This window comes from Poecile atricapillus, chromosome 1 (assembly GCF_030490865.1).
Source record: "Poecile atricapillus isolate bPoeAtr1 chromosome 1, bPoeAtr1.hap1, whole genome shotgun sequence".
Lineage (NCBI taxonomy): Eukaryota > Metazoa > Chordata > Aves > Passeriformes > Paridae > Poecile > Poecile atricapillus.
Genome location: NC_081249.1, coordinates 160,239,077 through 160,265,271, shown reverse-complemented (window position 1 = coordinate 160,265,271; position 26,195 = coordinate 160,239,077). Strand labels below are relative to the sequence as shown.

Here is a 26,195-nt window from a genome sequence, read left to right as displayed (position 1 = left end):
GGATGCTGTGGAGTTGGGCAGATACTCAGTTGCCCCATCACTTCCCCAACAGAAGCATACCTCTACCAATCTTTTAGTGATGAATTTTATTTTCTGAGAAAAAAAAAAGCTAACCATAATTTTCAAAAAATGAAATGGGGAAAATATAATCTCATTTTTCCTGATTATTAGCAACAACTAATTAGATCAGAAGAAAATGCAAACACATATAAACACACAAACACTGTGGGGCTTTGTTGAAGATTCTCATTGAACATGTAAGGAGGCTCAACAGCAGTTCTTTTGAGCTGTTCTCCAGAGAAACGCTGCAAATCTATGAAATTTTCCTTCGCTTAGAGTTAATACAGGAAGAGATGGCTATCATCAGAGTGCTGTTTCTCTTTATTTGAGGAGTTAATGTCACAGCTGAGGTTCATCTATTCCATCTGTCCTATAGGCCAGTCTGGATAGCACAGCAACTGCTCTTATGCAGCTACTGATTCAATAGTGCTCTATGCTTCTTCAGTCAAGCTAAGCAGAGAAAATATGCAAATATATGGGGTTTTTTTTGGTTCATGTTTTGCTCTTATTTACTAAAAGGAAAGAGTTTCTATAGACTTTTAGATGGACACTTTCCTTTTAAGAGATATGAACTTGTTTGATGCATCTTCACTTTCTTATTCAAAAAGTAAATAATAGGGTCTGGCTCACAATTTCAAAGCCAAATAAAACCCACCAGGTGCAATTTTAAAAAGCAAGCTAGTTCCAGAGGACAACATATTCTGTAAACCAAGCTGCTATGTGGTTTGTTCCTGATAGCCACACCAGGGCTCTGAAGATGGTGATCCTATTAGCTCAAAAAATGTGAAGCTTGTTTCAGCGGGCCTTAGAAAGCTGACAAAAATTTTCATGGACCATTCACAAAGCTTCATATAAAATAAACTACACATTAAGAGGTATAAGACTATGCACTATTATGCTAGTTTTGCCTCTTTGAGTCAGAACTTCCTTTTAGTTATATTCCTGAATTCACACGAAGCAACAAGCTGCATCACTGAAAAGTGAAAGAAATCTTCAACTCCTGTATTTATATTCTTTAAAAATTTTTCATTCTGTAGAGTACCTAAAGACTGGCAAGAAAATTAATTGAGGCTAATCTAATAGCACATTCACTCCCAATTGTTTCTGCATTGTTGTTATTGTTGGACTTGTTTCCAATTGTCTTTTTAAATTATTTTCTGGGAAAGTGTAACTCTAAGGAGACAGAACACAGCCCTTTGGGATGGGGAGTGATGCAGTTTTATTATTGTTAATTTCTTTTTTTATAAAGACACAACAAAAACACCAGGCTTTTTTATTAGATATATAAAATATGGTGAGCTGTATCAAATGCTGCCAAATTATGCAAAGAGCAGGGGGTTCACAGGACTTCTGCTTGCCACCATATCAAATTTTGTTTCCTTTCCATGTTTGCCTTTGACTGTTTTGAGTGATGCTGGATGAATGAGGGATGTAACTGATCAAAAGATGGACCAAGTAGCATGTTTCACACAGAGCTCACCAGTCCCAGACCAAGAAAGGAAACTTAAGAACTTAAAGACTTATAAACCAACACTGTTCATAACGAAGAACTGACAGCAAATCTTCATGCAACAATGCAGAAGAGAATTTCTCCCCGCAAGAGAATATAATTATAAAAGTTTCAGCAGTTATTTTAGAAATCAGTCCAATCCAATCAAACCAACAGAAAGAAAGTGAAATAATTTTTAAAAGAACACTAATCACAAGCCCAAACTAATAGTGAGGAGGGTGGTGGAAGGTGTTTATACGATACCTAAATTGACCATAAGTTTGACCCGGCCTCCATCCAGCTCCAGGCGCAGAGTGTCAGCAGAGTCTCGTGACGTGGTTGCCATCAACAGCCCATAAGCACGCTGCGACATGAAACGGAAGGACACGTCTTCTGCTTCTGTGTGCATAACCATGGGCATGATGATCTTCATGTACATGCTGCCATCATAGCTCAAGATAGAGGCCTCTGCAAGGAATCAGCAAACAATGGCAAAAAAATTAGAACTTATACCTCTGAAGAACCCTCACGTCTACCACAGAGCACTGTGTATACAGAAACCATAGCACTTGCCACAGAAAGGTATGTAACTGGGGGAAACAAACATTAAACTGCATCCAGAAACCCTGCGGGGCAAATACAAGCAGCAAAGCAAGATATAGTGGTCACTGCAACTGGTGACAGCAGTACCCATGGACACATAATTCCCAAGGTCAAGCACGTTAGGGCAGAGCCCTTTTGTGATTATAAGGTAGCAAAGCCTTCATTTTTTCACATCTTCCAGAAAATGCAATCTCCTTCAGTGCACTGAAGTCTAGCCTTCCCTAGGACTAGCAGTAATGACTAGAGTCCTAATTTCTAGTGTTTTTGCTGTTGCTGATTTAGAGAGGAATTTCATTTCACTGATATCACTTTAAAGACAAACAACTGTATAAAGTGGATTTCCTAATAGGTCTTTTCTAAATCAGATTTGTTCCACTTTGTGGTTTTATATTTTTCCACTACTTACTAACAACCAATGGTAGAAGAGCTCTGCTGATACAACCAATGCAAATGAAGAAAAGAACAAACCAAACTTCATTGCAAGGGCCATTCAAATGCAGGAAAAGTTAGAAGATAGCAGCACACTGAAAGCCAGGAAGAGGGGGGAAAGAAGTGAAGAAAGAAGTTATTTTTCTATCATCTCTGAAGATGTCAAAGAAAATTGGAATTTCAGCCGGAAAAGAGTTAAATTTAGCATTCTCTATTTATTCAGGGTCTTGCCTGCAGAAAGTGATATTCTCCTCCAAGTGGTAGAATTAAAGCCTTGTGTTAGAACTGCAGCAAGCACTACAGCATAGCAATCATTGTTTCTTCACAGAATATGTTCAAAAGCATTTTTATCTGCAACATTTACAAATCTACACAAATACATTAACGTATGAATCAGAGCATTCCTATTCCCCACAGCCAACCCATACCAAAGGCACAGCTGTAGAGATTGCCCCATGTAGGGCTTAAAACTACATATTAAAATCCCAGAATTTAAAAAAAAAAACATAGAATGATTCAGCTTCCTCAAAACATGTACGGATTTCCCCATAAAGCCCTCTTACCAGTACCTCATCCAGTTCAGTTCAGCTGAAGTTTTCTCAAACAGTTGACTGGGATTCTCTCCATGAACCACCACCCCACCACCCCTCAGTAAATTAACAGTCTATCTAAATTAACCAACTGCAAAACATGTATTTGGAATGTAATAAAAATATCCTTATGTTTCAGCCCTTTTCCCCATTTTTCCCAGCCAATGAGAGCAGAATTTCCATCAGAAAACAGTAAGTATGGCAGAGCCGAACCTTACAAGCTCTCAGTGTCTGAATGTTAGATGCTACAGTAGGGTAAATGGATGGGAAACCGAGGAACAGCCAAATGTCCATGCCATAAAGCACCCGTGGCAAAATGGCCGGTAACAGAACTGAAATGCAATAAATATGCAAATGAGGTGATAAATAAAGATATAAATATCAAGCTGATAAAGTGACAGAAGAGACATGTATACGGTTCCAAAACATTTGGTGGGGATCACTACAGTTGTGCTGGTGCAGCAACCCACCACACTCACTAATAGCTGGTATGCAGTACATCTGCAGCCCTAGGACACACAAACATATTAAAACTTTTCTGGGAGCACCATCAAGATGTCTGTGAACTCACCAATTTTCTTAGCTGCACTTGCCACACACTGTCATGGTTTGTGCACAGAATGGTTTCTACATGGTTTCTACACACATCACCCACTCTGCCAATACATTACACACATCTCTGGTACCAGCTGCCAGTGCTGCCCTGGGGTCCCACATCTTCATTTGGCCAAGACACAGAGAAGGAAAGAAAGATTCCTTTTCAAGGTGGAAGAGTAGTTTCTTTTCTTCAGAGTGAAATTCTCTTCCCCCTCACGTCTGCACCTCTCACTTGCCACCCACAGCTGCAAGCTGGAACTAAATGTACTGTATATTATACATACACTCAAAGGCAATGCCTATGTACACACACACCTTTCTTGCTCTCTTTCCTCTCTCTCTCTCTGCAGATTGTATTAGAAAATGCAGTCAAGCATGAAATGGCTCTTTTGACGCCTTCAGCTCAGATGTGCCTTGCATGAAACATAGTTGCTGGCCCTAGCACATGAATAACTGCGACAAGGGGGTTGGAGGATATCAGGACTACGAGTGGGAGTAGCTGACACAAGTGTCCCAGCTCTGCTGCTTCCTTCTCCACACTGCCATGTGTTAGGTGCTTTGAAAACGTGAGTTTTTCTGCAGTGACTAGAACAAACCAAAAGCGTGGTAATAATGAGTCTCTTCCCTTCAGTAAGAACTTGTGTCCATCAGCTTTACTGATCCCATTGCCAGGTAATTACTGTCCTTCAACAAGAAACCCCAAGCCTCACTACTATACTTATGTAAGGAGGATCTGAAGGATACTCAGAATTGCTGAAGATGACATAAACATCTGGACAGTGTTTCAGCTGACATCTCACAGTAGCCTGAATCAGGTATTACTGTCTCTTCTCCAGCCAGTCTGCTACAAACATGATGCAATGAAACCTTGTAACAATTAAGCAGATAAAATTAAATATCTTGAAACAGTTGACACAGGCTCCACACAACCCCAGGAGACAATAGTCTGTCCTTGTGTGTGCCCTATGCACTTGACGTGTTTCAAAAATGACAAGATTTCATTCTCACTTTGCAAGCCTTCACAGTCTGGAGTATCTGAGAGCCTTTCAGCACATCTTGCAAGCAGACCATTCCCTCCAGCTATGAAAATAGCCCTTCAGAGGAGGGTATTGCCTAGTAGCAGTCATACAAGAAAAACCTATTTCCTTTTCCTGACAGTCAGCCCCCAAAGCTTGAGAAAAGCATGTTACAGCTGAGCAACACATAGAACAAATCTGCTCAGGGTTGAATGTAACCTGGCAACAAGTGCATGACCTCAGCCTCCCAGACACCTGTGCTGGCAGCTTCTGCCTGAACACAGGCATCCATTCAATTGTCCTTAGCCATCTGCAGCAGTGGGACTGTCATGCTTTGTTCAACACCATAAATACAGGCAGCAGCACAGTTATCCAAGTTTAAAATACATGCACATTTCTGCCACCCTTCTACTTTTAGGGCAGCTATTATAGGGGATGCATACAAGCAATATGTGAAATCATGTTTGAGACCCCCACAGATTTGTACAGACAAAAAAAACTGAGTGTCATTTATTTGTGATCCCAGTGCCAGAAGCTTCATTGCCATTAGTTTGGAGATGGGAAGAGGAAGAAACCAGGTGCTGGTTCAAAACTGCTCTGACATAATGCCAGAAATCTGTGAAAATCAATATGTTATTAGGAGCAATTAGCTTCCCAGTCTTGTGCTCTCAGACCCTGCCAGTTTTAATTTTACACTTAGCATCCAAAGGAGCAATTCATTGCTGCTTCCACACAAGGCTCTGCATAAACCTCCAAGGGAGATGGAACAGGCATATTCTTAACATACAGACAGAAAATTATTCAAGACACCTTCATGCATTTTCTCCTCCTTTCTAAAATCTCTCTTGTATTCATCTCCATTCCTTGTCTCTTTTGTTTCTCCTCCCTTTTAGTTCTGCAGTCTCCTGTTCTTCCCTGTGGTCTTTTTCCTATGCCTCCCAGACTACAATACAGTGTAGCTTCTTACTGAAATTTTCAGAAAGGTGACAGGGCAAAAATAATTTAAAAATATCCACTCTTCGTGAAACCTGAAGTCCCCAGTGACACAGTTCAGGGCACAGGACATTCTCCCTGGCTACATTTGTGAGACCAAAACCCTTAGACCAAAGATTTCCACGTTCTTGTGAATTCAAATATCCCTGAAGTGCCTAAGCTTTGTATTCGCAAACCAAACACTTTCCTGCAGGCATTGATTGCACAGCTCACCTCCTGCCCTCACATATCCACTAGCAGACACATGGCCCCAGAATAAAAAATAGATTTTCTGAAAACCAAAATTACACTTTAAAACAAAACAAAATCAACCAACCAAACAAAAATTTTAAAATAGAGCAGTAACTCCTCTTTCCCATCCGAATGGATTCCATACAGATGAGTTTCAACAAAAGTAAGCCTGACAAGTAATTTGGGAAGCCTGAATGTAATCACTCAGACTGAATCTGATGACAACCCAGGAGATAATGCTCCTGTTTTGGTGGAAAAGATATGATGGGAACTTCAAGTGCTCACAAGCAGTTAGGACCTTGCACGTAATCCAGCAGGATGGGTGTCAGAAGCTGTGGAGTTTCCTGTGCCAGTGCCCAGGGCTGTCCCACACGCACAGGAAAGTGAGTGGACAGATGTGCAAATGGGGGCCAGGTCCAGCCAAGAGCCAGGAAACCTGAGGGTGATGAGGCAGGCCCATGCTCAGGCCAGGAAGTCACTCTGCTGGCCAGGGTTAAGGGCACAGTGACAGGGCTGACCATGGGCCTGGCTCGGCAGCACCCATGGCTGGCACACTGTGGGGACCTGGGGCCTGGCCCTGCTGAACATCACCATGAAGGCCATGGGGGCTGCCATGGGTCCTGAGCAGGGTGGGGAGCCCCAGGGGCCAGGCGGGGCCTGTCGGTGCGCTGAGCGTGCTGCTGGTACCGTGCTCTGGGACTGCCTCTCATTGAACTATAACGAAAGTCTGTGTTCTCTAACACCTTCTGCAATAAACTGAATTTCCCCTGGATGTCTCCCATCTCAGTGTCACTGGAGTTCACTTTAAACTCAGCCCACCCAACAGGAAAGAGCAATTTGAAGGGATGTAAATGTAATTCACTAGCACTGAGATTGAAAATAAAAGAGAACACAAAACCATCTTTAAAAACCTGCCTAAACTGAAGCATTACATTAGAAATAAGAATGGGCTTTATTAGTCTAGCAAAATACCCTGCAAACAGTAAGTATCACTAATAAGCCACTGATAGGGTTTACTGTGCTAGTAAGAACAAAGCTATTCTACTTTAGAGATTTCAAACTGACAACATGTCAATACTACCGTTATGAGTTGTTATCCACTGGAAGTTCATGAAGATAAAACAGTAGAAGTCTTGGACACATCACAGCTACAGAAAAGTAAAGAAATCAGACTGGTTTTGCTGGTACTTAATCTCTCTGAAAGACCAAAGTATTTTTTCAACATCAATCTGAGTTTTTCTTCGCTTCAAATTAAGATGATGCCTTCCTTCTCCACTCCCAAGTGGGTATATGGCTGCTTTACAAAAGGATCTTCATATCCTGAAGCTCAGTATATCATTATTCCAGCTCCCTCACTGTATTTTAGACTAAGTAAATGCCTTTCTACTCAGCTTTTCCTAACTTTTTATTTTCTAAAACCTGCCTCTCCTGCCTCTCATCTCTGGCTTCTTTCTGGTTTATAAACTATTTTCTTAAATTCAAGTTTTCCAATTTGAATAGCACATGTCAGTTAAGACCAAACTAGCACTTAAAGTAATTACATAAGAAATCCTTATCAGTGCGCTGTGCACAGAAGAGTTCCAAATGAAAAGCAAACAGGAGACAAAATAGAGCAAGCTCCAAGGCATTCACATTTTCGGGGATGTAAGAATTCCAGTGGAGCAGTAGTAATAATGGCCACTTATAAGGCCCCTGCTATAGACAAAAATTGCAAGTAGATTTTTACATAGGCCAGATGACATCCAGATGAATATTCTTCACCAAACACATATTTTTGGAAAAAATTGATTTTTTTTTTTTTAAAACCTTGAAAATTTTATTTCATAACATTAACTAAAACATTTAATTTCTGGGCCTGAAAATAGCCCAGAAGTGTCAGCTCCTTCATATAAAAGAAAAAAAATTCCTGAAGAAACCTGCAGTGCAAACCACACCTATTTATTCATCTAGAAAGTCAGAAGATAATACTCTCTTCACCAATTTTCTTTCCATACCACTGTCTCCCCTGTTCCAGTAGCTTATATCTTATATCTTCTATCTCTTTGAAGACTTCCAAAACACATAACCAAAGCCTGCAGATAATATTATTGACTAAGTATCCACAAAAGAGAAGACATTAAAAAAAGTAGGTAAAGAAGTCAAATAAAGAGCCCTAGGCACACAGTGCATGTACTATAATGTCCTTCAGACCCAAAAAAAAAAAGAATAAAAAAAATTACCTTAATTCATAGAGTTTAGAAAATACTTTGGTTATGAACAAAAGTAATTCTGATATTTCTTTTTAGAACAGCATTAATTCTATTTTTTTAGTCCAAAATTAACACCTTGCTCTTCTGCTCCAATATTGTATCAAAATGCTGTAAAGCTGTCCTCAGAATTTTCATCTTAAAGTGGACTACATCTCAAGGAACTAGTTAAAACTGTGAGGCTTCCACCATTGTAAGGCAAAATCCCACAATATTTTTGTCTGTCTACAACAAAAACTTCAATGGAGACCTCTCATATTTTAAACTGACCTAGGGAAGACATATAAGGGACATGGCTCCCAAATCTCTCTCTATTAATAAACCTCTGTAACATTTGTCGTCTGGATTCTAGCTTTGCTTAACTTGTGTGTTTAGTCAACTCTCCAACTCCCCAGGTTAACCTGTGTCTACCCTACAGAGTAGTGTGTACCAGCTTCCATCAGCATCAGGCTTGGAATGTCCCTCCTACACTCCTGTGATCACCACACACACGTATGTGTGAGTAGGAGCTAATCAAGGGCTGCTGGCAGGTGGGGAGTTACCAAAACATAAATTCCTGTACTCCACAATGAAAGGCAAATAAACTTTGCTTCTCCTTTCTTTGGGCTGCAATAATGAAGAACTGGCCTAGGGAGGTGCTGCAAGAGCACAGAGTGCCACAGTGGAAATATTTGCAGACAGAGGAAACTGTAGCTTGTAAATGTTATTGCTAGCCCTGGGAGGCAAGCAGTGAGGTTATATTGCCATACTGAAGCTTGGCAGAGACTCAGGAGAACCAAGAAGGCTTTTCAAATCTACTCCAAATGTCACTCTAACATTTACAGAGCCGTGTACAGCTATTTGGGAAGAAATCTCTGGCAAGAATGCTAAGGGTAGAAGAAGAATTGTGCCTCAATGTGAAGGAGTGTAATGGGGAAACACGATACTAAAATGATAGCTTGAGAGTTTGCATTACCATGGGTGGCACTTCAGAAAGTGATGTAACTTCCATTTAGTTCAAATATCTTTGAGTCCTCTTCATGGCACTGTCAAGCTACATGAAGCATTTGATCACTACCTGCTGAGTAGTGTTCACTGAGAAAGGGAGATTACAGCAAAAATGTTTGGTTTATCTCAGTGTAAAGTGAAAAAAAAAGAGGTAGCAGACACAATTTGTAGCAATGGAAAATCAAGAAAATTGCATAGAAAAAATTAAACAATGAGGACACACTCCAACAGAACAGCTGTACAAACCCCACTCCTGGAAATTAACAAAATTCAAAATACAATAATGCTTTTAACAAACAATTCTGCTCTTCAAGTTAGTCTCACTTGAAGCAGGTGGTGGGAACAACAATTTCCAGAGATCTCTTTCAACCGTGATTATTCTATGCCAAGTGCCAGAATGCCCTGACTTCACTGGATATTGCACCTTTTCACAGACACCACCTTACACCTGCAAATTGCTACTGATTTGAGGTGGAAAAGGCTTCCAGAGTCACCATTTCTCGAGTGTTCAAGAGGCATCTGGATGTGGCACCTGGCAGTGTGGCTTAGGGGTGATTATGGTGCTGCTGGGTTGACAGTTGGACTGGACGATCTTGAAGACCTCTTTCAACCCTGATGGTTCTTTATTCTGTGATCATTTTTGAAAAGCAAGGCCATAATGTAAACTACATTTATAACCTTTTTAAAATCTATAAACAACCTCTCCTCAGTTCTGCTTTTCCAATAGTGGATAGAAAAACTATTATTGCCTCTGGCTGTTGGTTTAAGGAGGGTTCACTGCATTAGACAGCCCTCAATTTAATTTTCTTCCTTTTCCTCATCTGAGAGCCCCAAATACCTAAACTTCGTAAACTCCTGGAAGAGTTGTGTTAACAAAACAGGGAGCAAATGGAAAACATTGGCCTACAAATTGTAGGTCAAACTTGTCCACATCCTACTGGTTTTGAAAAAGCAAAAATTCTTCAAGCCAGTCAGTGATTTAGGAAGAGCCAGAAGTGAGACACTGCCATGCTGATAATAAGTAAGCAGAGGAACTAGGTAACTATTTATTAAATTCATGTAAGTCAGGCAGCTTCATGGAAACAAGAATGTCACAACACTTGCAAAAGATGGAAAACAGGTCCTCTTTGAATGGAAGCCCAATACGACAGAGCAAAGAGAGATTAGAGGGTGACAACAGCATACATGCTGTGGAAAAATACAAGGTGATATGTAATTTGGGGTTTCAGGCTACAACTCCCAAGCTTAAAATACAAGATAAATTGAGTTTATAATTCTAGGATCTGGAGGAAGGTCCCTTCAGAGCTTTTTCTTCTCCTATCACAAATCTGCTGTCTTCCCTAAAAATATTCTCAAAACCACTAATCCGAGAGTGGTCCTCATCTGAGAGCAACACTCAGTCAGTGCAGACCAGACAGTGCTGAAATTATGACACTGATTTCCAAGCATGCCACAGACTCTGCCCATTCCTGATGAAGTCATCAGCAGAGATGCAACAACCAGATCTGTTCACCCAGCTAATTGCAACCACTGTTCAATCATTGGAACCATGACAAAAAGGCAAAGAGAAGCAGAAACTCGCAGCTGGCATGGAATGGCAGTTGATATTGCCAGGATCATGAAAGCTGAAGATAGAGGTACATGTTCAAGCCTGTAAATTTCACTAGCAGATAAAAGAAATTTAATCTTATTTTCAAGTAACAGACATTGCCTTTTGAAAACATGCTTGTACCCCAGACCAAATGTCACTTTACAACTCTGGTAATTGTAGATAAATGTTTTTAAAATAAAAGGAATTTCAGATTAAAAAAAGGAAGAAAAAAAGAATTGGCATGGATATTTAAGGTGTTTATGTACAAATGATGACTCAAAATACATGGAATTTCAGTGTTTGGACAACTACATGAATGTCCATGAGCTGTCCCCCTCTGACTCCAAACATAACCAACTGCAGTTTCTGTCTTACAAAATCAGTATCTTTCAGTAAGGACCCAGTTAGAAATTCATAGTCCATAACACTGGTTATAATTATCACACAGTTATTAAACTCCTACAAGCCTATGTCAAATGCCAAGGGCTGCAGTGCAGGACCTACAGTGCACCCCTGTGTACTGGTCCAACTGCCTACACTGGCATTCAATGAATGCATTTCCAAATAACAGTAGCCAGTAAAAACCCTCCGTTCAAAACTCAAAGCTGTGGGTTCATGGAGAAGAGAGTTCCATTAGTCTTCTTCTTCTCTGAGCTTCAAGAGCCTCCAGTGACCTTAATGGGAATCGTAAATGATAATAAATCCTACTTCTTGTGAAGATTTAGCCAGCATTGGCAACTTACAAGATTCTCCAACCAAAAGAACTGCAGATATTTTAATTATGACAGAAGCTGTGACCCTAAAACTTTCACATTCACCATTGTGCAGCCCATTTCATTCTCTTTGAAATTCAGGGCAGCAGTCAGAATGCAATGAAGCATGTCATATTTCAAAAGCACCAGCCTGATGTCACAGTTAAGCAAAACTGAATTTTCTTCAGCTGCTTCTGTCAAGGACTTACTGAGCTGCTGAGGCCTGAGACTATTCCTAGTCAAGACCAACCAAATCTTGAAATCACCAGGTATCTTTGACTGCAAATGTCATTTATGTGCAGAAGATTTTCAGATCACCTTCTATGGTGGCTATGCCTTTTACTGAAATGTCTGGATCTCTCCTGCTCCTAACTGAAATTGTAAAGCTGTCACATTGTCACCCTGTATCAAGACACTTGCATCCACTTACAGATAAGATATAAGAATGTACTCACATCCTATATTGTTCTCTTTATATTAGACATAATGAAAAACTCCAAGTTAAGAGAGCTTTATTGGTGAATAACCAGCTATTTATCTTTTCTAAAGCACTTCTGTCCACTATAATACAGCCCAGAGGGACATTTACTCTCTGGATTGCTAGCAGCAGATTAAATGCAGCCTGTCAGGAAAGAGGGTCTCCTCAGACCTGCAAACTGCCTCAAATGTAAAATTTGGTGTCTGCTTTTCAGTGACCACACCTCCTGATTGACATCACTTTCCATACACCTTCACTCAATGCTAGGCAGCACACCTGCAGGATGAGCTTCCTGGGAAGGAGCTCTGCCCTGAGTGGGCAGCTAATAAAAAGCTTCACATAACTGTGGTTTTCTCAGGTTCTCTAGGTTTTTGAAAAATCTCTTTATGAGACTGAGAACCTTAAATACTCACAAAGCAATAACAAGGAATAACTGGTTCCCCACCAACATCAGTGTTAGTCCTTGTACTGTTCAGAAAAGCTTTAAGGATGCTATTAAGTTGATATCTCTGTCAAAGGGTGGGGTAATAAATTCAAAAATCAACCATTTATTCCTAAAGACCAGAGTTCAGAAATTCCTTAGACAGCGAAAAATAGGAAATTTGTAATCTCAAAGTAAGACTGGGTTTTCCACATCTAAAAATCACTGTTTAGAATGACACAGGTCTGCCCGTGCTCTGGGGAAGTCTGGGCCAAAGGGAGGAATAAAGCTACCCATCACAAATTTACCATATTTGCCAATCTGGGTGGCAGACAAAGTGCAATCTCTAATAACAGATTCTGAATCCTAATAAAAACTTAGGTGTTTGACAAAAACATCAACAGCCACAGTCTCAACACTGTACAGTGGAAAAAACAGTTCATTTTCACCTAAAATGTCTCCCAGGCCCTTAAGTGCAGAAAAGATGGAACTAGGAGACTAAATTGCGAAACCCATCCCATTTAGATAAGTGGGATCACAGGTAAGGTCACGGCAGTTAATCACTACCTATTTGCTGAAAATTACCCATAAAGGATATTAGATGCACAACACTTTTACAGCAATTAGCTCTTGTTGATATGAATATGAAATAGGTACCTAGTAAGAGTTACCTTGGTAACAAAAGGGAGGAAATTAAACAGAACAAAGATGGAAGCCATGGTAAATTTGGGGGATGGCCAGTTCACACATAAGTTTGGAGGACTGGAGAATGCTTTCACATGTATTATTGGGACAAACCTCCAAAGTGTATCAGAGGAAGTGAAATTATTAGAACAGAGCCCCACACAATTTAACAAAGCATGGTAAAAGCAGATGGGAGTGTAGCTATCAGATTAACTTTGTGTAAAGGCTGTGGCAAATCCATCATGAGGTTTTCCAGGCTCTAAGAAAGCCTGACCAGAACTGCCCATACCAGTAAATTGTGTTTACTTCAAGGATGAAAATTTTCCCTTCCCTCATTGTACAAGGACAAGAAAGTGGTGAGGGAAAGAGTCTGACATTTCCTACTCTCTCAAATGGTATTTCTCTATAGCGGTAAAAGCTAATAATAACTAATTAATCATTACTAATTAAAACTGGGGGGAAAGGGGAAAAAAAGTAGTTACATCTGAAGGTATTCTTTCAATTCTTCCACTTCTTGTTGCTAGCTCCTTCTCTTGGGCTGCCTGCAACCTGCACCCCGACTGTTTCTGTACCCACCCTAAGGGGTTGAGAAAGCCAGGCTGCAACTGTGCAAATGCAGCCTTCAGCTGCAGGGAGAGGAGTCTGGCTGAAGCCCAGGCAAGCAGGAGTAGTTGGGAACAGCCACACAGATGGAGCCCTCACATATGCCAGGACACACACAGTCCAGCCCAGGAGATAACAAGCACTCAAAGTTCTACAAGGACAGAGTGGTAGGGGAAGCCAACAGCTGCTACCTGTAGCTGAATTATGATAGTGGAACCTCCTGAGAAACTGGTAACAAACCTTGGTGTCCCAGTTGGCCTCCAATTTGAAAAAGATTTGGGACACCATCCAGAAGCCTTCCCACAGGGGAAGTAAAGTTGAATTAAAGCCAATATAAGAAAAGAGAAGAACTCATAGTCTGGAAGTTTCTACATTCTAAAGGTTCCTGTATAATTTCAGAAATTATTTAGACAAAAATTATTTCATAACAACAGGCTCTGTTTGAGGCTCTGTTTTGAGCCTGACTGTAACAGCTGCCCATTGAGACACCTTCAGTTCAAAATTGAGTACATGACAAAAAATACTCTAAACCAAACTATCTGTATGTACTTCACCTGTCAGATTTCCCCCTCTTATTCTTCATGGCATCAGAATATGGTATTTCTTCTTTTTGTATTTTTAATATTTTTCTTTCTCCTGTTACATGCAAAATTCCAATACAAAGAAGAGCAAAAACAGCAAGCTACCTGCACCAGGAAATACATATCAAAAACACATCAGAAAATTCCTTTCTGTAAACTGAAATGAAATTTCATTATATTTTTCAAACTTGTTCTTTTTTCAATTTTCATCCAGCCTTAGAACAAAACAAGTAAGAATAAGCACAGTGCTTCCAAACAAACAATACCATCATCTTCAATGACAGTTAAGGACTGACCCTTAACAGCAATTTTATCAAGTCAGAACAAGATTCTGCACGATATCAAAGCAACAAGGGTTGTATTGAGCCACATCACACCCTTTCCCTGGGAAATACACAGTTACACCTACAGCACTTGGCCTTCCTCAGCACATCACTTCTTTACACTGCATAAACATCCTCCCATGTTGGCCAGACTGAATACCACAAAGGGGGGAACACAGCAGGAAAATACATAACCAAAGTAAGACAGGCAAAGCCCTCACTCTTCCAGACTAAGTCAAATGCTGAGCAACCAGAATTCAAGATATATTTGGGCAATACTCTCAGACACTTTGCATGATTTTTGGGGGTATCCTTAGCAGGGCTTGGAATTAGACTCGATCCTTGTGGGTCCTTTACAGCTCAGGATATTCTATGATTCTGCGAGCTATGGCGTTAAAACTGCCATCTAATGGTGAAACTGTAACTTTGAAGCAGGCAGAGTAGACAGCTCACAAGGAAACAAATGCTGCTTTGACCTGCAGCTCTTGGATTCGGATTGACAATCACCTTTTTCAGCAACGTTTAATTATATGCTGCTTCCTACAGCACTAGCTGCTGGTGAAGCAGAAGTGTATGTTTTAAGTGACAAAACATATTTTCATCAGGGATGCGATTACTATCAGACTGCCAGATTTGATTTCCAGTTTTATGCCACAGATAAGAGACTGCACAACAAAGAATATAATAATGCCAAAGTTCAGGCTTGGATCTTTTGAGGTCTGATAATGTCATTTTAGTTTCTGATGAAAAATCTACCAACATTGAACAAATGCAGAATTGCTGAGTTAAACCATCTAAATTACTCCATTGATATAGATTTACTGGACATTTCAGCTATTCCAGAACCAAACCACTGTCAGTTATCTATCATTTACCTCATGATCTGGTGGTACAGGCTCCAAATCCCTTTCCTGGTGACTCAAGTATGGGCAGAATTTGTGGCCTTGCTATGCACCTAAACCAAAGGAAGCTAGTTCAGACAAGTCAGTATTTGCCTTTCCAATTCTCTTAAACTGTAATTAATAGTACCTCTTTATCATGCTTCCACCAATTCCCTAATAATTGTAGAATCATTGAACGGTTTGGGATGGAAGGGACCTTAAAGATCACCTAGTTCCAACCTCCCTGCCATGGGGTGGAACACCTTCCATTAGACCAGGCTGTTCAGAGCCCCATCCAACCTGGCCTAATAATGTTGCCCAACTAGCTAAAGCAGAAGGACACGAATTAGGACTCTGGAGATCTATTCAACAAGTCACTTTGTGATCTTCCTTATTTGGTCTGAAAATAGGAAAGAATGTCATTTATACCTCTTCAACATATTTTAGATTCTTACTTAAGCAAGCATTACAAAGTAAGCCAAATATATTAAAAGGATGTTGCTAATGGAAAAATCAAACCTAATGAACCCTTGTATTGAAGGTACTGTGTATCAGGCACAGACACGTTTGGAATCCACTTCTGACAGGTTACTGACATCTAATTCCATGCTATCACCAACGACAGCTCAATTTACTCCCTTTTTTAATGTGGAAGTCAGGGCCAGTGAAAGCTGTCAGACTTGTAATGAAAGACAAGTACCTAGAATACATACAGAAAAAATAGTTCCTTTAGAAAACTCTCTCCCTAAGTCATTCAACAGTTTAGAATCTCAGAGCTTAATACATGAGCCATCAGTCCCCATACCACTGGAGAAAAGGAATGTTAAGCACTTCTCCCACAGAAGCAGGCATGTGGCCTCTTTTACAGAAAGAGACATTCTATTTTCAATATATAGTGAATCACAGGCTCTTACACTGGGGCTTGATCATGATCCTGAAAGTTGAGTACAGCATCTGTATTGAACATCATGCTCTGCTTTCTCCTAAGGGTTCCTGGAGGGCTGCAAGGGTACAGGGGGAGCCCAAAGGGTGGAAAAGCTGTGTGTAGTAAGGAATTAATACACTTCAGAATATATTCCAAGTCTATTTGAAGACACAGTGTCAAGCTTTTCCCCAAAAGGGTCACTAGTAGGAACTCAACAAATCAAGTGAGTCACCAGTTGCTGGATGAGCAGAGGAGGCCATGGGGATGCAGAGACCATGGGTTCCAGGGACTGATGCACTCGCTCAGACTCTCTGGGGACACAGTGAGGGGTGGGTGGCAGTGCTGCCTGACACCATTAGATGGCGAAGAAGGCTGCAATCGTCTCCTCAGCTGTGCCATTAGTGCTGAAAAGTGCTTGTTATGTGGTTTTTTAAGGGACATCAGTGTGGCTCCTCCCTGAGGTAGAAGAGAAAGCAGAGACACGCAGCAAATTCCAGTTGTGTTTCTGAGTAGTGTCACTGCCACCAGCTCTCACTGTCACTTGCTGGACAAGGCCCCAGGTTTCCACTCACATCTGCACAAGTTCTGGATCAGCAAAAGCTATTTCAAAAGAAGCTTTTCCTAATTTATACCTGGAAAGGATTAGACACGGTTCTATACCACAAAGAACTGTTTTCTAAAATAAGCAGCTGACATACTCTGACCAAAGAGGAAAAATAGCAGGTCTCCTAATAGGATGCTTTTCCTGTCCTCGATTCCTGTTATTTGAAGTCCTCCACGCGATTTCAAAGCATTAAGATGCACTCAGGAATGTCTTTTAAACTGGCCTACTTTCACAGCAGAAACTGAGACAGAAATAGAAGACAGCTCATCCACTGTCACACAGCAAAGGCAGGACTGTGCAGGGACACAACCCAGTGTCCACCACAACTGGGCTGCTGCTCCCCATCTTCTGGGATCCACCTGCCACCTTGTTGTACTTTTCATCAGACAAATGCTGAAAAATTCTCAGAATATCAAACAAGTCAAAATAATGAAGATATCAATAATTCCTTTGGAAACTGTAAAATAATCCACAAGCCTAAAAATAATCTAAATCTGTAATGGAAAGGGGACTGATCTTGACATCACTTGAAACATAGATGGTAAGACTCTATAGATACAACACCTGTTTTTCTTTCAAATTCTGCAGATAGAGAAAGACTCAAAAGAGGAAGAATTGAGGCACAAGACAGTTTTTTAAGATTTCAATTAGCCTTTTTTTTTTTTTGGACTAGGATTTATTTACTGCAGAGTTAAGCATCTCTCATAGTTACAGATTCTCTATTTATATCTGCTAACTGTGCAAATTTCCTGGTTCTCTGATTCCAGACCAGCTGCTGGGCACAGCTGTGCTCCAACAAAGGCACCAAAACCAGCAGGATTGCTGTGGGACTGTCATACTTCCCTAATTTCATCTGCATCTGGAATAGGAAATCACAGCGCTTTTCTCACCCACTCCTGACACTGCTCAACAGAACATCACCGATGTAATTAAAAAAAAAAAGCCTTCAGTGATAGATTCCCAGTGTGAGAAGCTCCAAGCTTCCCCAGCTTTTAAACATTGCCTTGAAACTTCCTGCACAACATACAAGGTTGCCAACACAAAGAATACAGGAATCTAAGTGAACAGTCACCTGCAAACCTTTCAGACAGAGCAGAGGACATCCTGTGAGCAATTTGTGGCGAGATCAAGGCATAGAATTGCAAGCAATATAGAGTCTGGCAACAAAGAAGCTTCTGTTTAGTGGGAAGAGGGGGAAGTAAAAGCAAATCAACTAGGCAGAGCACCTAATGCCTCATAACACACTGCAAGCTGTATGACCACATACAGCTATGTGGCATCTCAACCTTGAAGTGGGTTTTTAGAATGCAGATTTCATATTTCTGTGGGCATTGAGCTCAAGGATGCAGCAAGATCAAGCCTGCACCCAACAGAGGGGACTGGCACATCCTCCTCCTGCCATGCACCACTGGCTACCTGAAGCCTGTCCTTGCTTCCCCCACCCCCTGGCTGTGCTGAACACCATCCTTACTTGATGGCCACTTCACAGCCTAAACACCTTCCTCAGCTATCTGGATTTTACTCTAAGAGCTGACAGACCCCCCTAAGCACTACAGGGGGCAATGCTGAGGTTTGTCAGGATTTACTTTTATTCATCAAAACCTAATTCATTTGCCAAAGATCAAACTAAGTCCACGACAGACCAGGACTAAATGCAAGTGAACTAAATAGTGGACTATGTTTTTGTTGGTGTTTTGGGGGTTTATGCAGATGAACAATATTTTGGATGACAGCTTGTCAGTCAGAAAAGTCTCTGTCTTCCATCTGCCACAAAGATGAACAGTTAGCAGCATACTTGCTGATTCTGCTCATGCACTGGCTGGAAAGAATGAACCTTACAGTAGGCTCTCCTCACCAGCAGACTGGAAACAACACCCCATGCTTCTCTTTCTCAGATGAGTCTGTGAATACCTCTTATTACTGGGATCTGAAGCTTTTTTGGCAACAGCTTTTCCCTACACTGCACTAGACAAAAACTTCCGTAGCAACAATCTTTTCTAATCTGATACTGTAACACAAACCACATAATATTGTTTCTAGTTTGCCTAAACATGGAGTTTGTTCCACAATTCTCTGAGATCTAGTAAAGCAGCTGAAGTATCAAAATGTTCTTATTTTTACACCATTAATTTTTCTACCCTTCCTAATTCAGTATGAGTTATTATAACAAGTAATTACATTAAGAATCAAACAAAACTTACTTTGGTAATCAGGGTCTTGCATGTTGCAGAAATTTATTCATGTATTTGCTAATTAGGAAAACATATCCAGTCATTAACAGGATTTAGGAAGGAAAATAGGTCTTTTGAAGCTGGAAGACATTTCCAGGTTTTGATTCTGAGGCATATATTTCACAGACGAATTCAAGCTAGAAGCAGAAGAGCTGGCTAGATCATGGAGCTCCCATCCCTTCCTGTCCTCCTACAAAGCATTTTTCATCGAAGTGTAGAGCAGCCTGGCCTTGCTCTGCCATTTTAGCCACCCTAGTTTCCAAAGTCTAACAGATGGGATTTCCACCCTTTTCTAAGATTCCTGCTATAGCAAAATAAAGCAAAAAATCTCCAAGCTTGTTGTGATGGTATGATATTCATCATTTTCTTTCCTTAATTTAACTCAATATTCCATAATAAGTGTCCTGTGAAATTCCTAAAACAATTCCCCTTCCTTGGGAAGGCAGTCCTCCCATCAGAGCTGATTCATCATCCTCTCCTCAGGTTATCATTTACCAGTCAAAATGTACTGAACTCTTCTAATCTTTCTCCATAATTCCTCCCTTCAGCCTCCTGATTATATTTCAACTTACTTTGCCAATTTCCTTCATATTGCTGGATTTTACTCTAAGCTGCACAACAGAGCTTTCTTTACACTTTTTATACTTGTACTTCTCGAATACACGTTTCTACTTGCGTGATTAGGAATACTTCTAACTAGCACAGGTGTAGCTGAGTACCCCATGGCACTTCATTAGTACACAATTTAAGTGGTGAGGAGTTGATATTCAGGCTTTATTATCTTGGCAAAGGTCAATGGGTAAAACTATTTAAGGCTCCTTTCTTGTGTGCTCTGTAAATCTCATATCACTACCGAGTTAAATACATCCAGCCAATCGCTGACACACCATACAAAATTTCATCATTTGTTTAGTGCCTTATAAAGGGCAATGAATAATTTTACCTTTTCAATGACAAAGAAACGAGAAAGATTTTCCCCCTTGAGTGGCTCAAGTACTACACCATTTTATTGACAAAAGGTTGCTTGTGTATCTCAAAAAAATACAGCATTGTGTCTCAACAGTCACATAAGGATTGCATTAGCACTGCAGGTGTAGAAAAGTAGAGAAGACAGAAAGCTACTGTGATTTTAAAAGAAAACCTCTGAGTTTAACAGACTTTAATACACATTGTGGGTCTAGGCAACATTCTTCTTTTGGGGACATGAACTCAAATTATTAACACACACAACACCAAGAGTGGCCCCAATTTCTGTACTGATGAATAAAATACGCTGTGTCAAGCAGCAATAACAAGAAAGTTAGTTAGACAACACAAAAAAATAAGTATCATTCATTAGGTTAGGTTTCCTCCTGTTCTCACGGCAGGATTCTCATTAAGCTCAAGAAAAACTATGAAACAGAAGGTCAAATATTAGCAAAAAATACACATTTTGCTTTTCTCATCCTAGAATCTGAAGCTCTTAGTGATTCATGAATTTTTCCACATTACAACCCTTTTATGATTTTGGGAAGTCCTAAGGTATCTGGCTTTTGGGGGAGTTTTTCTGCAGCTGGGGAACATAAGGCACAGGATAATGAACTTGCCTGTAGTTATATAAGCCAGAAATAGAATTCTCAGGCATGTCTTCATTGTATACTTTTGTGAAGCACCAAATTAGTGAAGGCTTGTTTTGTGAGAGGCCCTGATCAGACTTACTCTGTACCTGTCAGGGATGCTGAACTGGTGTGACACAACTCACAGCTCATCTGCAGGTGCTGCCACTGGAGCAGTCAGCAGACGGTCTTGCAAAGCAAGCAGGAGCACACACAGTGTAGGCCAGAATGCTCTGTGCCCAATACACTGCAACACACCTCTGAACAGCATCTGCAGGGCAGCTGTGCAAAGATTTCTGAGTAACAGCATTTGCACTGCTTTTACCTTGGTCCACAGGAAATCACTGATTTTTAGCTGTCACTGTCAGATAACATTTTCTTTATCTTTACTTGTCCTTAAGTTAAGGCTTATGCAACTTCAATTTGCCTTATTAGCACATCTACTAACTTCCTCCATGCTTCAGTCTGTTGGAGACCCCTGGATTCTGATCAGACACTCAGGGAGTGATGGCTGAGTGAGAAATGCTGGGTAAGAGAGAGGCTCCCATGGGGAGTTATGGTAATCAGCTTTTCATTACTGCGTGCTGAAAGGCCAAAGTGATTCATGAGTGCTCTTCTGAGTGGGAAAAAATGGAGAGGAAGAGAAGATGAAGGAACTCTGGTTCTGATATGAATTATCTCTATCCTATCACAATATGTGTTTTTCTCCAGAAACTGCTAACCAAATATCCCAGGACTATATTACCATGTCTGCAGAGATGTGCAAGTATTGTTTTAGAGCCATTAGATAGCTTTTTCAAGGTGGAAAAAGCAGCTTAGTGCCCTAAGAGTCTAACAACTAAATTAGGCAATATCTTAGATTCAGACACTTAAATCCCAGTAAACGAAATCCTCTCAGAGTCAGGGTCTGTGGCTAATTACTTTTGTAATCTTGAATCTTACTGTAGGTGCCTTAATAGTTCTATGTCAGAGTTTCCCAAAATACAAAATGATGATATCACTCTCAAATATTCTGCACATGGGAAAAAATGACACTTGTTTGTATAGGATTATTAATCTGCATCCTTATAAATAGTTTAATATGGATGTATGTAGCATATTCTGATAGCCCAAAGAAAGGCAGAAATGTCAACAACTTCCTGGCTGTCTCCCAGCTATGACCTTGTCTGCTCGTTTTAAGTTTGAAGGGTCCCCCATGAGTCATCTGTGTGGAAAGGTACAAAGATTCACTCAAGCCTCTGACTCTGACTTCTACAGAAAGAGGTAATACTGAGATTTAGCAGGCCCCACAACACTGTGTCAGAGAACAGCCTGAAGTCCACTGCCAGCCCATGTTTCTAAAGGGTTACAGTTCACTGCCAGAACAGAAAACATCTAATTTCCAAACACGAACAAGCCTAATGCCAGGACCCCACTCCTGGTTGTATCTGGGTGATCTTCCTTCCTGTCCCAAAGCTCCCCTAGGTAGCCTTTCCCAGAAAACCGGTCAAGTGTGTAGTCCAAAAGCAAGGCTGAAGCAGGAAAAAGCACAGTTACCTGCAGGCACCCAAATAGATGCTGAACTACAGTTCTTGACACGCACAATCTCTTCAGTGCCTTTCAAGAGATCGACGTGGGAAAAGGAACTCATGGGTGCCACCCAGTTAAATAGAATTTTATTGACCAGACCTTTGATGGTGCACACAGATCAAGCATCTCTCCACAACCTGAGTGAAAGGTGTCTAGGAAAACCAACTCGCAGCAAAAGGGACATAGCAGCTGTGTCAAAGCTGCTTCTCCTGGAAGACTTACTGACTGAGCCTTGGCCAGTGGCACAGACTAGGGTAGGAACTGCAGGCAACACACACATAGACACACAAAGAAAGGTAAATGATCTGCATTTTGATTTTTACAGCTTCTAGAAAAAACAAGAGTGTAAAAGAGAATAAATGGGCTCAGCAAATCGTCACCAGCCAGAAGGAAAAGACAAAAGAAAAAAGAAATCACAGCAGTGTAAATCAGTCAGGGAGAAATGGCTAAATGAGGATGCTGATTGCTAATCTACATCCTGTCACTCTGACTTTATAAGCAGGTGAGCCCAAGAGGCCATGTGTGCAAAAGCAGCCCCATAAAAGCACTGTTTTTCCCAATCTCATCTGTATTCACAGTGGACCAGGTTTTCACTTTATGGCTGCAATGCTCTTGTTTCTTCTGCAGGTCCATTAGCACTGTGCACATTGAACAGTCAATACCAATTCCAGCCTACACTTTCCTGCCTTTTTTATTTGGACACAAGTCCCTCTCTCTGCTGGATTCATTACTCTTTGACATGGCTATTTGTAGTCTCCCTTTATGTTTTTTTTTAAAGCAGCCCAAGTGCCTTTGACTGAAATACAAAAATTAAAAGATAAAGTGAAAACAGTGAGGCATTTAAAAATGTCATGATAAATCATTTATGTTTCTCTTTACTTTAATCCTTTTTGTTTTCCATAATTACTTTACCCAAAAAGCTTGCAGGCTATAAAATGACCCCCCACTTCCCAGAAAAAATACCAGCCTTTTGTTCAACAAAGCTCTATTCATTCCTTTACTTGTCTCCTTTTCCCATGTGCCAAGAATTTTTTCAGGACATTCTTAGTTCTCCTGCACCAGACAGGAATGGGAAATTTGATCAAACTGGAAGGTGGCAGAAGGAATCTGGCATGATTAGAGGAATGGCACACAAGAATTTGAACAAGATACAGAACCATGATGTCACCTCAGTAAAAGGTAAGAGGGCAACAGACTGGAGCAGGAGTCAATCTCCACCCTGCTGAATCCTGGACCATCTCCACCTCCTTCAGAAAGATGGCTAAAAGCAGCTCCTTCACACACATCACACTGGGACTGGTGAAAAGTGGGCTGCCAACTATCACCTGTGCTTTTCTTTATTCACACTCTCAGATGACCAATCCCACGTCTAAGAAAAGATGGAATTATTAAAAACACAGCTTTGAGGGAAGCACCTTGGATGCAGGGCTAAATCATCCTCCAGTAACACTTGATAGGGAGAGAAAGGCTAAAATTCAGCGCTCATCAGTCCTCCAAGGGGACAAAACAATCAAATGCCAATGCAGAATAAAGGAAATTTGCACAAATTGGACATGAGAGCTGACCAGCAGAAATGGGGTAGCAGTGATTTGTGGGGTTTGCATCAAAAAACCAGATTGCAACAGAAGAGAACTTCACTGAAGATATGGTAATAAAATGGTGGAAACTTGGATGTTTCTATGACTGGATACTGAACTGTTAGGCTTCCACCTCTAGGAACCAGAACCAGTAAGATTCATGCAGAGACTCTATTTTGAAATTCCTTAGTATGCCAAAAATCTTTCCTTTATCTGTTTTTTCCTCTTTGGTCACAAACATTCCCAACAGAGAGATAAAAAAAATAATAGATAACATAACTATAAAATATTTGAGACAGTTTCTGTATTCTTGCTTTCTTCCCACTCTTCAGCAAGCACATGTCTTTTGCCAGTCACTTGTTGAGGGGGAGATCTTGTCCTCACATGGCAGATGGCACATGTAGCACAAAGTCCATCTTGCTCTGCTTAGACCAAGCCCTGCTCTGCTCCCCGGGCTGGGTGCACTGATCTGTCTCATGGCTCTCTGTCTCCAGCAGTTTCACACACAAAGGAAAGGAAATCAGAGCCATAGAAGAAGAGTTCCTCCTTTCACCTTGCTACTTTGTAGCTCTACTAAAGACCAGGCAAGTCAGAAAGACTGACCTATTTTCTAACCTCTAATGCAAATACCTCTCCAAGAGATGACTAAGGTATATAAAGGGGAGATACTCTATATATTTCTCATTCTAAGTACAAGCCTAGGGCTCCCAGAGCTGTCAATCTAACATGCTTTTCAGCAGAGGGCCGAATTGTCATTTTCCATTTTACTGATTTAATGAAAGGTAGTGGATAAAAAAAATCACTATTTAAAATACCATTTTTTTCATTTCTCAGCAGTTTGAAATGGGGCCTGTGGGTATTGGGGCAGTCAGATTTAAACTAATTCCACATGACTCCGTTTAAATCCTAAACTCCATTGTTTGATACAACTTCCAATAGTAATCTCCTTCAACCTTCCCTGTCCTTTCACTCCCTTTAGCAGTATCACAACATGAAAAATTACAATTCCTCCTTGTTCAGAAATGGAAAAAGGCTGTTGATCACAAGAACACAAGATTAGTGTGGTCGGTAACCCAAAAGTTCCAGGCTGACCACGAGAGGACCTCGCCCTAACAGGCAGGACTTCAGAAGTCAAAAGCTGTAGAGCATAAAAATTGGAAACACCATGAGATCAATAACATTTATAATGAAGCTGCTTTTCTTGTACATCCTCCCTGCTGCAGTGTCCCTTCAGTGGGAGGACTTTTGCCTTAATGTGATGGATATCTCCTAAGTTTTATGCTTTATCTATTCACCAACTAACTGCCTATAATCATCACAAAGCAGAAAGTCACTCTGCAACTTGTATTAAGATTTGATTATCAGGATACAGTTTCCCTCTTCTGCACCTTATCTCCCAATTTTTACCTCCTGTTCTCGATTACCCAGAAAAAAGAAAAAGAGGATGCTTGTAAGAAATAAAATAAAAACGATGAATATTATCTTTCCTTTACACATTCTCAGACATTTTAGCAGTGAGGGTGAGAAGGGTTTCCCTCTGGAGGGCCATGCCTCAGACTCTGGTACCTAGTGGCAGTGGATTCACCAGGACCACCCTGTGGGCTGCTCTGTGAGATAACTGCATTTGAGACAAGACAGACAAACCAAGCAGATTGAGGGAAGCCAATATGCACCACCAAATAAGATCTTTCCACGCTTGTGGTGATGGCTGTGCTTCTGCATATCCTTTCCATATCACATAATAGCCTCATCCAATCAATCAAACTGTCCAAGGGACGACTGCCTATCTCCACATGCAGAAAGAGTCAATTAAGGGAGCATCATGAATGCCAAGTCTTTCCTCTCCCCCTGAGATGAATAGAGGAAAAGAAATGAGACAGAAAATGCACTGTGCCAGTGCCTGCCTTTCAGCATGACGGCTTTGACTGAGTAAAGCAGGGAGATAGAGAAAGCTAATTTCACAGATAACATCTCCAAGGTCTACATAGTAATTTTAAATATTGGAAATAATTTTTCATGACAAATGAATCTACTTCATCCTGGCTTCTTCCATCAAGATATTCCCTTTAATTGTAAGGACAATTGGCAGTATCAGCAGAAATACAAACTGGTATGATTGGAGGGCATGGAAAGGAAGTG

The 26,195-nt window shown here is 40.7% G+C and overlaps 1 protein-coding gene across 5 annotated transcripts in view; it reads right to left on the bottom strand.

Moving 5' to 3' along the window:
• Window positions 1–26,195, bottom strand: part of NRXN3 (neurexin 3) — a 961,828-nt gene that overhangs the window by 622,409 nt on the left and 313,224 nt on the right. For all 5 annotated transcript variants that reach the window (XM_058828761.1, XM_058828777.1, XM_058828767.1 and 2 more), the window contains one exon: window positions 1,814–2,017. In XM_058828761.1, coding sequence (XP_058684744.1) covers window positions 1,814–2,017 — 204 coding nt within the window. The remainder of the gene's footprint in view (window positions 1–1,813; window positions 2,018–26,195) is intronic.